The sequence below is a fragment of the Lepidochelys kempii genome, chromosome 18, assembly GCF_965140285.1.
Source record: "Lepidochelys kempii isolate rLepKem1 chromosome 18, rLepKem1.hap1, whole genome shotgun sequence".
Taxonomy (NCBI): Eukaryota; Metazoa; Chordata; order Testudines; family Cheloniidae; genus Lepidochelys; species Lepidochelys kempii.
Genome location: NC_136397.1, coordinates 21,295,093 through 21,309,283, shown reverse-complemented (window position 1 = coordinate 21,309,283; position 14,191 = coordinate 21,295,093). Strand labels below are relative to the sequence as shown.

The window sequence follows — 14,191 nt, the reverse complement described above, 5'->3', positions numbered from 1 at the left end:
AGGTTTGGCACTGAACAAAAAATCAATCACCTGCACAGCTTTGGTTGTATCTGCAATGCAGTAGTCCAGTCTGGTGCTGGACTGGGAGCAGATACGTTGTGGGAGAGTCATTCGGGGTCCGTGGCCACATTTTAAACTGACAGTACTAGGAATCAGTTTGAGCTGGAAATCCCATCTTTTGCAGGGTTTAAGAATATTAATATATTCCCATTTTCTTTTAATCTCATCAGAGCAAAGACTGCTCAATAATCAGAAGAATAATAAGATTGCCTGGAGCAGTTACTATACGAAAGTACAGAGAATCAACCCAAGCCATGAAAATTCAATTGAGGGACATGCTCTGATTTTTAACAGTAACAAAACTCTTCCCCTGATTCTAATGGAAAAAAGTTTCAGGCAGAGATTCGAGGACTGGCTCTGTTCCAGGATAGAAAAGGTGTTGAAACTAAGACACTGACACACATCCCTTTTGCATTTTATATCAGATTCCATGCCTGGGTTTTGACCATGTTAGATTGGGATTTTACTTCAAATTATTATTTGTTTGTTGGTTCTCCAGAAAGGTTGTTGTTTAAAAAAGGTACAGTGTGGTACTAACGCTACCTCTGAAATACGACTGTACAGTGTTCTGGGCTGAAGACTGATTCCGAGACAGTCAAATTGCCAGTGAATATGCTGACTCACGTTTAGGTTTGTTTGTGGGCGTAGCGGATGTATGCACATTCACTGTGCACTGCTTCCTGGCCTAATATTAGTCTTTCAGAAATCAGTGGCAAAAACTTCTCATTGACTTATGTGGAAGTAGGATTCTGGTCCTTAGTCACTGAAATGTTTAATGCGGGTTCATTGGCTTCTCTGGCTGTACGGAGCTAAAAATCTGAACAGATAAAGGTCTACAGGCTGAAATTGCCTATGCTGCAGTTAGCACTGGAGTTCTTTGAGGCTTGATTAAAGACTCACTAGGTAAAATCTATGGGCCACGTGATGCAGAACATCAGACTAGATGATCATAATGGTCCATTCTGGCTTTAGAATCTGTGAATCAGGGAATAACATGCTGCCATCTATGGGCTGTCTTCCAGCCGGCACTGGGCAATATGAATGTCAGATTTTCTGGGAAAAGATTAAATTAGCGCAGGATGCTGTCAGCAGCTCAGCTGTGGTCTACAGCTGCTGTTGGTTCTGTGATGTGGAGTTTGTTAACAGCAGATACGCATCAGTGATCATCTCTGTAACCTTCGAGCACCACTGAGTGAGGCAGCGTTGTAGTCTGTGGATGAAATCAGTGAGGAGCAGTGGGCTGGCGCTGCCAGAAGAGCTGTAATGTCTGCTCTGAGAGGTGATGGCGACTGTTGGGGAGATTTACTATGATAACTGCTATCATGAAGCAGATGACTTTGATGCAGAATAGGGCTTCCTTAAAAATGGGTGTAATATAGATAAGCAGGACCAAATTTAGCCTTGATGTAAGCAGGTACAACTATACACAAGTCAGGTGGATTACACTTGCCTGTGTCAGGGATGAAGTTGGCCTTTAGTAGTTGAAGTGCAGTGGTCTGAACTGAAAGTGACTGCAGGTGTTTCGCTTCTTAGGATATCAGATAAGTAGCAGGTGAGCCTAATTTGGGAGCATAGAGGCTGTTGAAAGCTGGAGAAGTGGGTTGTGAAGGAAGGACACTGCAAATGCTGAATTCTGGATCTTTCCTTCTCTGGTTGCTGTCCTGGCTAAAGTAGGTAGGGCCAAGCATTATATTGCTTTCTGCCCCCTTTTCTATTTCCCCATCCCCTTGAACAGTTATAAGTCTTTTTTTTTAAAGATGCATCAGGAAACTAATTCCAAGGAGGTACCTTGGACTAGAGACAGTTTTTAAGTGTTGGGTTTAAGGAATTGCTCTTAACCTATAACTGTCAGTAATTATCTTGGTGATAATATCTATGTAATGGTAATAAAGCAACAAACAAACCCTCTGATTTTCAGTCATAGAGTCTGTCTCTCTGACTGTGTTTGAGGAAGTACTTTGAAATGATAGGTGCCTTGTCTGCTGCTACTTCAAAGGCTGGCAGTTCTCCAGTCGCAAATGTCTGTTTCAGGTTGCTAATGCATGTTTTTTGACACTGTAAATCAAGGAACTAAAACAACATAATTTTCCATTGAGAACATCTGTCTACTTGTGAACAGAAGTTGCCTTGTACACAGGATGAAGGTAGAGGTTTAAGCTAACTATGTATTATTATTGCCTTTTTTGGTAAAAAAAAAAAGATTCTGTGTATTTGTTTCAGTTTGGTCTTGGTTTGGTTTATGCACTTTTTAGTGAATTGTGGTGCTGGTGAAATGTGCTGACTTGGCAGCCCCGTAGACCAAAGGTCTCTCTGTTTGTCCACAACAGACACAGTGCAGGTAGCTGTAGCCTGATTCCCCATTCTGTCTGCCGAGGTACATCAGCCCTGAAGTGGCCTGACCGTTCCTAAGAGAAAGAGAAGAGTGTATTATCCAAGCCCGTTCAGTCCTTAGCTTCTGGATTAAGACTCCAAACAAGATTTGGGTGGCTGGTGGGTTTTTGGAGTGGACCCCTGTCTGCTAGGAACTGAGCAAAGGCCCACCAAGATAACTTCATAGTTTGGTTTCAGAGTAGCAACCGTGTTAGTCTGTATTCTCAAAAAGAAAAGGAGTACTTGTAGCACCTTAGAGACTAACAAATTTATTTGAGCATAAGCTTTCGTGAGCTAGAGCTCACTTCATCGGATGCATTCAGTGGAAATTTATTTGAGCATAAGCTTTTGTGAGCTACAGCTCACTTCACTGAATGCATCCAATGAAGTGAGCTATAGCTCACGAAAGCTTATGCTCAAATAAATTTGTTAGTCTCTAAGGTGCCACAAGTCCTCCTTTTCTTTTCATAGTTTGGCTAGCTAATTTACAGAGTCGCACAGACCCAACACTGAGAGCAGTCTTGGAAAGAGACATCACCTTGTCTGAGGGTGGAAATCAGAGCCCTCAGAGGTGGCCAAATAGTGGGTTGGGGCAAATGGTGTTTCATAATTCCAGGGTGGATGACAGCTTGTATGTTCCAATGCTGGGATTTAGTTTCTGCCAAAAACCATGGGGCTGCTCCCATGTAACTGGGAGCAGAATTTACCTATCGAATATGAAAAATAAGTGATATAAAAGGAACTTTAAAAATCCTTTCATCAGGCTGTCTCTGCTGTTCTCTTCCTTCTGATCTTCCTGCTGGAAGTTTCCATTACAGCAGCAATACATCCCACTAGAATGACGATCTGATGCCAAACTCTCTTGTGCCGTGCAGCTGAAGTCACTGGAGTGCACGGTGACGGCATCCATGTGAATGTTATGCAGCCTCCGTTTCACCCACTGGAGCTGCTCCAGTTGGACTGTGCTCCAACAACACTGGGTTCAGGAAACATATTAACAGACTCAGGATCTGACACACAGAAGGCTGGTCTGACCTTGGCTGCAACTTATCTGAGTTAATGGACGTGACTAGGAAAATACAGCATCTGCTATTCCTCTCCCTAGTGTAGTTTCACCTGTTTAATGTGGAGCAGCTGTCTGCAGGGCTGCATGGACAATAATTCAGTAAACGTTAGTGGTAATTATCGATAGCCCCTGATGTCCCTGTGTATGTTCTTGTGGCACTGCAGATACTGGTAAAGTGATATCATTTGGAGCCTAAACCCATAGCAGGCCTGCTAAAATGGATGAATTTTGTGTGAGTCAGAGTCCACTGACAAATGCATTGTTCCGTTTTTTTCAGGCTTTTTCTGGAGGGCGGGTGAATACTGGTTGGGGCAATGGAGAGCAGAAGAGGCACCACTATATGTATAGAAAATTGTAATTGTAACTAACACGTTCATAACCATAACCTGGATGCCTATCTCAGAGTGACTGTTCAGTGCATTACAAGCTTCCATAAAAGATCTTACTCCATATACTCTTACAGTAAAATAACACTGTGTGCAATCAGTTGGTTTAATTGCTTATTTTTGAGGGTTTAAACCTTCTGTTCTTCCCTTGGGGTGTCTGGACACGGATTGTCCAAGAGTCAGTTGGGTTTGAGAGGGCTGGTTGGTTGTTTTTTGGGGGGTTTTCTTTTTGGACATTGCTTGAAGTGATAGTGGTTGTTTTTATAAAATTTGTATATGGGCCCAGATTATTGGGGTTGCCACATTTTATAAAAATAAATAACACTTTATGCTAGAAAATTGACTGTAGGGAACAGTCCTTCATTGACTGGGGCATTAGTAGTGGTGGACTAGATTATCTAATAGGTCTTGTCCAACTATCACTTCTGTGGTCCTGCTGGTGTGTTAATATGTGGGACCTCAAGACATGGTGGTTGCTGGTTTAGAGTGTGAAAAATTGTTTTGCATTGGATAAACTAAACATCCAAGGGGTTGTGTAGCTAGCTGCTCCTGGAAATGTTATATTTTTGGTACTATTTGTGTCTGTTTTAACAACAAAGAGTTTAGTTTGACATAGCCTTCAGGAATCACACGCTGATGCATGTATGCCGTGTACTCAAGGGTATGTAAATGGATCTTTCATCAGCAGGACACTATAGTATTTTTCTAAGCTAGAGTTCCATTAGCTCTGGCTGTTCTGAATAACTCTGGGCCAGAAACTCTGAAAGAGAAAACAAAAGCTAAGATAAACAATCTCCTTTAACAGTTCTTTCCACACCTCCTTATTCCGCCTTCCACTTTCTTTATCCTTGGTGACATCCATAGAGGCACTGGCAATTGGGACTGTGGAAAATATTTGCATCACATTTTAAATCTACTTGAACTGAACCTTGAGTTCAAGATTCAGTAAATGTGTTAATCTTGGGCCTGACATAAAGTTAGTTGGAGATGGGCCAAGGTTGTTCACTCACACAGCTCAACTAGACATTTAGAAATCTGTTGAGGGCAGAATGGAACCCAGGCTCCGTGCAGTAAATAAATAAAATCCCGCATTATTAGGGAACCCAGGCTCCGTGTAATAAAATCCCGCATTATTAGGTTTTATTGATTCTAACGGAGGGCAAGAAAAAAGAGGAATTTGACACTGGGTTGCCGCACTAGCTGGTGGCTTTGCTTTGCCATCAGAATGAATGCTTTTCATAACTGTTATCTCGACAGATTAACGGTTTGCCGCTGAGCTGGTATTTTATGCCATCTTGGGGAATGTTGATTGTTTTGGGTCCCATTATCTATATTTTGCCATTTCTTTTTGTGCAACATCTCTGGATGCTCTGTTAGGTAGCAAGAGTAGCTCTCCATCCTATCAACTTCTGGGGGTGGGGGGGGGGAAACTCCTGAAGGAAGTTGTGCCAGTGCTCAGTTGAACAAAAAGATCAGAGAATCATTCAAATTAGGGATGCAAAAACACCTAAGTTATTGAGTCATCCCAGCAGGTGTGGAGAGTGGTTCCAAGAGCTGTGTTTTCTCCAGTCTAGTTTTCTGTGATCAGTTGTAGAATGTTATATTGGATCCCATTTTTCTTTGTAAAGTTTTGCATATGGCAGGACTTTTCAATATCCTCAACTCCTCTCCCGTAGTTCTTAGCCTCTGCTATCTTAGTTCCACTGCTTCCGTAGGTAGTCTGTTATAATATCTTAGAGAGTTTTAGGGTTAAGCACTGCTTCCTCTACTCCCCTTTGACCTACGTAGGAGCTGCAAATGAATGTCCAAGGGCAGAATACAGTCTATAAAGTTTTTCCTACTGTCCTTTGATTTTCCTTGGAGCAGCTTGCCCTCCATGTATGAGTCTATGCAGCCTAAAAAAACCCCCCACACTGACTGTTGTAGTACAGTCCAGCAATGTCTCAGTGAATCTGCATGGGGAAAAAATCTTTTCCTGTCACAACAATGCATAGAAATGTTTGTGTTCCCCACTCATTGGTGAGTAATATTATTCATTTCTACACTGAATGCTTTTGGGTTTAGTTACATATCGCATCCCTGGCATTAACTTTGCACATTGTAATGCACATTACATTACATTAAAAGCAATATTTGTTTTGAACACAAGGCATTGGGTGGTGAGAAGCTCTTGACACCAAGAGATCCCGATAGATTTCAGCCTGATTGCTAGCTGTCTTTAGTGAATTCCATTCTTAGTTGTGTGTGAACCCAGGTTACTTCCTTCACAATTTGCTAAAAGCTTGTACAAAAATGGGTAACTGTTTTTATTTTTATCAGCTGTGACCTCATATACTCATTGGCAATGAAGTGTAGTTGAAGATTTCCTTCATGGGAATTAATTTGGTTAGTGCATCACTATTTAGTTTCTTTGTAGAGTCATGTAGACAAAGTCAAACAACCAGGATTAGTTAGGGTAAATATTTTCAGTGGATGCGTACAACACTTTCAGCTGTGCCAAATATTTGTTGTTGCTGTTTGTCCATTGTGCTTTGGGTGAGCAGTTTCATTTTCTGCCAAAGTAGGATTTCTAAAATCAGCTTCAAACGTTTTATCTCCGCTTTTGATTTTCAGATACACAGAGCACTAAATTTTCAGGGGGAAAAGTGTCACATTTATTTATGTTTTAACTCAACATCTGTTCGTCAGACTGACATCTCACCTGGAAGTCATGAGCAGGAGTCATTAAAAGATCTTCAGCTTCTGCCTTAGTACAATGTCTGTGGTAACAGAGCCCCATTCCTGCTCAGGGCCGTGGGCATTACCAAAAATAAGCATAATGATCCTGCTGGGCCCTGAGATGTTCTGGAGCTTCAGCTGCTGCAAGAGATGTGGTGTGGCTTAGTGGATAGAGCACAGGACTGGGACTCAGCAGACCTGGGTTCTATTACTGACTCTGCTACTAGCCTGCTGGGTGACCTTGGGCAAGTTACTCCCTCTTTGTGTCTCAGTTTTCCCATCTGAGAAATGGGGATAATGATATTGACCTCCTGTGTGAAGGGCTTTGATTTCTATGAGTTAGATATTTACCATGTGCAATAGATTTGTTATGGCAGCTGGTGGGGGTTTTTCAGGATTTGGTCGGGTGGGATATTGGGGTGGCTGTTAATTGGGAGCAAATTGCCTAGGGAGATTGTGGAATCTCCATCATTGGAGATTTTTAAGAGCAGATTAGACAAACACCTGTCAGGGATGGTCTAGATAATACTTAGTCCTGCCATAAGTGCAAGGGACTGGACTAAATGGCCTCTCAAGGTCCCTTCCAGTCCTATGATTCTATGATTCCAATTCAGCCAGACCCTGAAATGCACCACACTGTCTAATTTGAATGTAAGACTAATAACCCCTCCCTGGGAGAGGAGCAGGTTCACTAGAAACTTGGCACAGGATTGCTGTGAAGGTTTTCAGTCCTCTGGGACCCTTTGAAGAAATTGGCCTGGACAGTGGGTTCTTTACACAGAGCCCAGTACTGGGTTCATGTGAAAAGCAGTGTTGCATGTGGCACCCCATGTCCTGGCACCCCTTTAGTGGCCATAGCTGTCAGTCATGAAGCTAGTTTTATTTTATATAAATAGAACAGTTCTGGAAGGGGTAAAGGAGTGGCAGGAGCCCCGAGAAGAGCTTGATGCATTTAAGAATGGGATTCTAGAACTGTATTGACTGCGGTAGCAGGAGACTAGACTTGATGAGCCAGAAGGTCCCTTCCAGTCCTATGTGCAGTGATGTAGGGTTGAGTGTTCGTCATGGTTGCTAAGGGGGGAGCAAGAGAATTGAGGAGACTGGAAACTTCCCCACAGCTCTGCCTGTGAGTAGCTTGTTGGTTAATCCACAACTGCATCAGGAGCCGTCTGCGCATGGAATAGCTTGATGTTTTCCGGTAGGATGCTAGCATATATATGTATATATATTTAAATTCCTTCATCATAAGCCAAATAGTTTTTGAGCTCTCACCAGCCCCTTGGTGTGACTCGCTCACCGGTGCTAGATTTAAATACCTGTTGTTTTTATAAATTGACTTTCCTTTGACAAACAGCAGTTTAAATTAGGGGGGAAGCGATTTCACAAAACTGCAAAGGAATTAATGAAATACACAACTTGGACAAGAAGAAAAGTGCTAGGCTTGTTCTGGAGCCCGCTCCCCCGGGCTGTCTCCTACCTCTTTAAAATGGATTGAAAAGCATTATGTTACGATCCATGATTGTTATTAGAATATGTGGGAAACTATGCAAAGTATTTGAAATTGAATTCTTTTTATTTAGGTGCTACAGTCAGATTTGAATCTTCTGTGCACTCCATTTTAATACTAAATCCTCCTCCTCCAGGGGTTAATGGTGGTTGTGTTTTGTGTTTTAGAACAGCATATTACACAGACTACAGGCAGGTGTACAGCATGGAATACCAGACTGTGTACAAGTGCTGCCCAGGATGGTCCCAGCTTGGAGGGGATGCTGGCTGCCTTTACTGTAAGTACCACTGTGCACCGATGAGGTTTTCTTCTCATTCCAGTTGTCTTTGCATGCTTATTTCATGGTCGGTACACTGCGGCAGATGCTGTAAACCCCTGTCTTAGAAGAATACTTTCTTTTAATGGGAGAGGAAGTTTCTCTCTGGACTCCTGTGAAGTGGTGTGAGCCACTTTCTGTTTTGTATAGAACTTCCACATTCTAACACACGGAGATTTTCAGGGTCACATTATTCAGTTACCCAGTTGCCAAAAGCTACTAACATTTTAAAACGTATCACAAGCTGGTGATTTAAAGTGCCCCAGTGGCAGAAGCTGCAGAAAGCTGTAATCCCAACTCTGAGTGGCGTTATCATTAAATGTAACATTAATTGCTGGTTATGTAAGTGAACATGCCAGTGATAGTTAGCTAATTTGCCTACAAATTCCTCTTGCTCAGCATTTCCTGGAGTGCTTCTCACCACTTCATCATAGGAGGAGGCCTTGGAAATGAAGCTTTTGACAAATGAAGCCTTTGAACTGTTCATATACAAAAATGTGTTTCACTACTGTGGTGCAGGAGCCCTGTGAGATTTGGCTGGAAATTTATGGACACTCAACTGTGTGTGCTTCCTGTTTTGTTTGCCCCTCCCTGCACTTATTAAATAAGAATGAGAGAGAGAGGTTCATTCATGAATTTACATAATCTGAGAGATGCTTCCCCTTATATCTTGAAAACGGTCAAATGATTTTTGGTTATATTTTAGGATTTTTCAAGCTTGGAATTCAGCTGGCTGAACTTGGGGCTCTCCCTACCCACTTTCTTTTCGGCTGATCTCCCCTTATAAAGGATTTTGGGACTTCTTAAACTGCTGGCGTTTAGTACTGTCAGGACCACAGTAGAAAGGGTTAATGTCACACTCCCAGAACAGGAAGTTAACTGTCCGCTATGAATGAGCTGGGGTTGTGATATCTCTGGTGGTTTAGAGTGAGGGACTTGGAGTCAGGGCTGCTGGGTTCTAGGCCCAGTTCTTCCACTGCCGTGCTTTGAGACTTTTGGTAAATCTCTCTTTGCCCCAGCTTAACCATATGTAAAATGGATATAAAGGTACCTACTTCACAAGTGTGTTGCAAGGTTCCTTTAATGTTTTTAAAGTGTATTAAAATCTCTTGATGGATTAGGCTATGGAGGTGCAAAATATTATTAGTATTTGCTTTTATTGTGGAACACGGTTGATTAAAATGGTATATTTGGATAGCTTGAAAAAAGAAAAATATTCTCTTGGATCTCACACTGATATAGCCAAGCACATACATAGAAATAAAAGTTACTAGTGAGGGAGTATCATGTATATTCTTCATGATTATATTATTAATTTCATGCTCAGTAACTGAATAAAATCATCAGCTCCTTTTTTAATTAGCACTGGGAGATGCATTTTCTACTAATGTCATTAAAATTTAGCTTTCATTAGAGGCGATAGACAGGAGAACTAACAAAGGGTGTGCATGCTTGGCTGTCCTGACATCAAAAGAACAAAAGCCAACAGGTTTCATATCCATTTTTAAAATGATTTTGATTGTAATTGACCTGGGGCATTGGAAAATGTCTCTTACAGCTAGTCCTCTTTTGTTCTCCAGAAGGGCTTGCAGACCCATTTTCTTGCACTTTGCTTCTTGAAGTGAGGATGAAAGAGTAAGATGTGTCTAGCAAGCCAATTTTTATTTTTCTGATTTAAAGGATGATAATATAGGAGGCTAAGTCCTTTGTGTCAAAGGAAACTCTGTGGGTCCTTCATAACCCAGTTGCAGCAGGCAGATAATACTCTCAGCTGAACTCAGAAAAGTGACTACTGTAATGAATTTCCTATAGAGGAAGTGAATAATTCTATACAGGAAGGGAGCAAGAGGAAGGGAAAGAGAACTGCCTAGAGAAACCTCTTAACTTGTCATCCCAACTGTACGTACTGAAAGTCAAAGGTGTAGGAATAATCTCTAACTGCATTGGACTGTTTGTAGAAGAATTGATTCAGGGGATAATAAGCAGAGTGCATAGAGGATGCCGGATTCTCATAAAGAATGAAGTATGTCTGGGCCTTCTGAGAACAAAGGTGTTGGGCTATTTAAATATTCATCATGTGCCTGTTGCTGATGTGACAGGAGAACAAATGCCATTTATTTTCTTATTATGCATAAGTCAGTAGACCCTGTTGTTTCCTTTTAAGTTTTGTTTGTTTGGGTATTTTTGCATATGAGCCCCGGGAGGAACAAAGCTGGAAGTTTTTGCTTTGTGCCTGCAATGTAGGTTGAAAAGCAGACTTCAAAGCCAATGATTTTCTCTTGCTTCCGTTCACGAGCCTTGAGATTTCAAAGTAGGGGCAAAGGTGATTCAGGTAACCAGTTAAAATAATACTTTTGGTGGGAAGGGGGTAAATGTGAAAAAATAGGAGCCTTGTGGCTGCAACACGCTCTACCTTACCATCCTGCTGTCTTGGTTAACTCTGCAATTCCACTCCTGCCTCTCTGCTTTGGCTATTTAAGTTCCTGGCTCCCTATAACTCCAGCAATGCCACTGCTGGCTGCCTCTGTGTTTGGCTAACCCTGAGCACTTAGAGTATCTTAGGATAATATTCCTGGTCACAGGCAGCTTGTGTATTTTATCTCCTTTTTAACAGGATCCAGGGTTAGCTCAGTTAGTCCTGGGTGTCTCTGCAGGTGGAGCCAAAACTGGCAGGAACTCAGGCTGAGCCCTGACTAAAGGAAAATGAGGCTGTTGCTACTCCAGAAAAATAAAAAAAGAGGGAGATGGCAAATTGTTACCAGAAATTGAGGTGAGGGATGAACTTTGATTTGTGGGTGACAAGAACAAGGACCTATATAATGCTATTAGAAAAGGAAGGCTTTCGGGAGGGTCATTGCTGGCCCAAACCCACTTCAGTAGAAATTCTGGCAGAACTGGAGAATCTAGAATGCAAAAAGGCTGGCTTGATAATGTGGAGCTGTTGTTTCATTTGTGGCAGAAGGGTTTCAGTTTCCGAAGTCAAAGGTTTTTTCACTGATCACATCTGGCGTGGGCTCACATGGAAATGTGCACTGGGTTTCCAAGTGCCTTTCTGGAACCTACATTCAAACCTTCTTTCTTTTTTTATCTTCAATTTCTTTTGAGCATAAAACTGTGTTTATACCCCTAACAAAGTGAAAATATAGATGTTCCATCTCCAATATGGCCATGGCATATTTCTATCTTGTGAGGCTTTATAGTGCTATTTAATGATCTGGCACGTGCTGCGGTCCGAATAGTACTTCAAGAGAGCTGTTCTTTAACCATGTCGGGAGACAGCTGTGTTGTAACCATGGCTGAATTAGACCAGGACTGTAGACTAGGTTTTTGGCCCCAGTTATAACATGGTTTGGTCCAGTCTGCGCTGTCTGGTCAAACTTTGTTAGAACCTGGTGCAGCAACAACAGAGTGCTTAAGCCTGGTGGCTAAAGTTGGCACACCACTGTCAACCACTATAGGAGAAAGCTGTTGTTTAACAGATCAGAGAGCTGTTTATCCTAAATGTTCTATCTACCCACCATTCAACACTGCTCCGTGGGGTGGCAAGTGACTTATATCCAGGCTTTCTGCTTCAATCAGCAATACATTGTTTGTTGTTCTTTCACATATCAAAATATTCTGTCCTGAGGGGGCCCTGTAGCATCTCCAGCTTTTTAGCTTGCATGGATGTAATTACTTTTCTGCCCAGTCCCCCAGTTCTCTAGTGGGAACTTTGTGGTTTTTTTGGGTTCTTGTCTAGACTTTTATGGATCCTTTAATCAAAAGGGGAGGGGTAAGGATGGAGATAGGAAATGAGTTGAATAAACTGTATTAATGAAGAACTACTTTGACAGAGAAGTGTACCCAGTAAGCTGTGAATTCTGCAAGATTTGCTGTGGAAACTACCTCATGTAACACTGAAGGCTCAGGGCCTGGTCCTCAGCTGGTGTCAATTGGTGTAGTTCTGTTGAAGTAATGGAGCTATGCCAAATTATTCTAGTTGAGTGTCTGTCCTCAGAGATGTAATGGATATTGTTCCTGCTCCATGCAGACACGTGGGCAAGGCCATCAATGGTGAAAATATAATTAGAACTGTAGGAGACTGTAAGGCAGACTCAAGCTAGCAAGAACATCTTTTTCTGTCTTCCAGTTTGAGTTAACATTTCTTCACTGCCATGTGCTCATTCCTCCAGGCGTTGGAATGCTCCTTTACAAATCTCTTCGCTTACTTATGCTCTTCTTCCTTTTGCGAGGCTAACCCTTCCATCTGTCTAAAAGCAGAAGCACACGATGCTCTGTGCGGGTAACTTTGCACTCTCTGTGTTCTTATGCTTGTGCCTGTCGCTCAGCCATGCCTGTAGCTTCTCTCTTTCACAGTCATGAGGTAGTATCTGATGTTCGATAAATAATATTATGGGAGACCAAGGACCCGGTACCTGCCTGGTTATTAACCCAACCCTGAAGAGTGTGCTTTTCCCAGGGCTGTATTACCTGCCTTGCAGGAGAGTGCTTTGCCTAGGCAACTGATACCCACACTCTGCCTCTTCCTTGTTTAGCAGGCTTACAGCTGGCTTGAAACACTGAGGGCTTATTCCAGCCTCCAAAAGGTGCTTGTCCAAGTATTTAGAGGTGTGAGAATGGCCTATGCAGTGCCATCAGGCTGGGAACTGCTTAATGACCAACAGAGTTCAGCGTCTCTGCTGGGAATGAATAATTGGGAAATGGATGGAAAGTTTCATTGAAACACCCTGTAAAATGTCACTTAAGGAAGAGCTCTAAAGAATTAATGCTCCGCAGAGATTTGAAAATTTCTTGAAGAATATTTGATTTCCCTGCTATGTCCCTCTCCCTGTGCCATTTGTAGTTGTCTGCTGGGCTTATAACATTCCCAGGAGTTGTCAGATCTCACCTTATAAATGTGTAGTGCTCAGTTCCCTTGTGGATTACCTGCTTTTTCTCCTCCCTTGTGCTCACAGTGGAAAATAAGTGATGATTAAAAAATCAGATTTTTTAAAATTTTGAATTGCTTTATTTTACTTAAATCCATTTTTCTTTTTTAAAATAAATCTACTTAAAATTGAAATTATGATAAGGTCTAAACTACTTTTAATTAAACTACATTTAGATAAAATAAAAAGTAAATAAATAAAAATTAAGGTGTACACGTTTGCTGCAGAAGTTTTTTAAAAGTCAAACCTCTGAACTGGTGGAAGTCACTGGCTAAGCACCTGGAACCAGAGTGTGCGTTGAATTCCTTTTACCAGTTTTTGACACCACTAGCCTCTTCTGCAGGTGCAGAGAGAATATTTTTTTCATTTCAGTTTATTCTGCTAGTTCAGTTGAATGACTAGTTCAGTCAAGTTAAGAAACCACCAAGAGTTGAAAGGTAAGCTTATTTTCCTCTTCCAATCTATGAGTAACAACTAGGTGAGAGAGAATAAGATCTACTAGTTCTAAAGTCTGAAGAACATGGTCACCAGAAACGATCAGCTCAGTTTACTAACTACAGATAATATTTCCTTTGTTTAATACATCAGTTTTAAATGCAGAATGACTCAATAAACTTACTTTTTTCTTGTCTAGCACATTTTTAAAAAAATTTATTTAATTAATATACCAGTTTTACAATGTTGTTTTTATACATGTGAATTGAATGCCAATTTCTACCCAAATAGAGCTTGATACAAATCACAAGTAAACAATGACCATTGTATAATAAGTGCATTATTCATCATTTTCTAATATACTGAAATATGTAAACAATAATCTGAATAAATGTGCAAGCTATG

General features: G+C 41.4%; 1 protein-coding gene across 8 annotated transcripts in view; it reads left to right on the top strand.

Annotated features, from left to right (window-relative positions):
- The window catches only part of MEGF6 (multiple EGF like domains 6), a 254,954-nt gene that overhangs the window by 22,471 nt on the left and 218,292 nt on the right, over window positions 1–14,191 (top strand). For all 8 annotated transcript variants that reach the window (XM_073316365.2, XM_073316363.2, XM_078849309.1 and 5 more), the window contains one exon: window positions 8,275–8,384. In XM_073316365.2, the coding sequence (XP_073172466.2) occupies window positions 8,275–8,384 (110 nt within the window). The remainder of the gene's footprint in view (window positions 1–8,274; window positions 8,385–14,191) is intronic.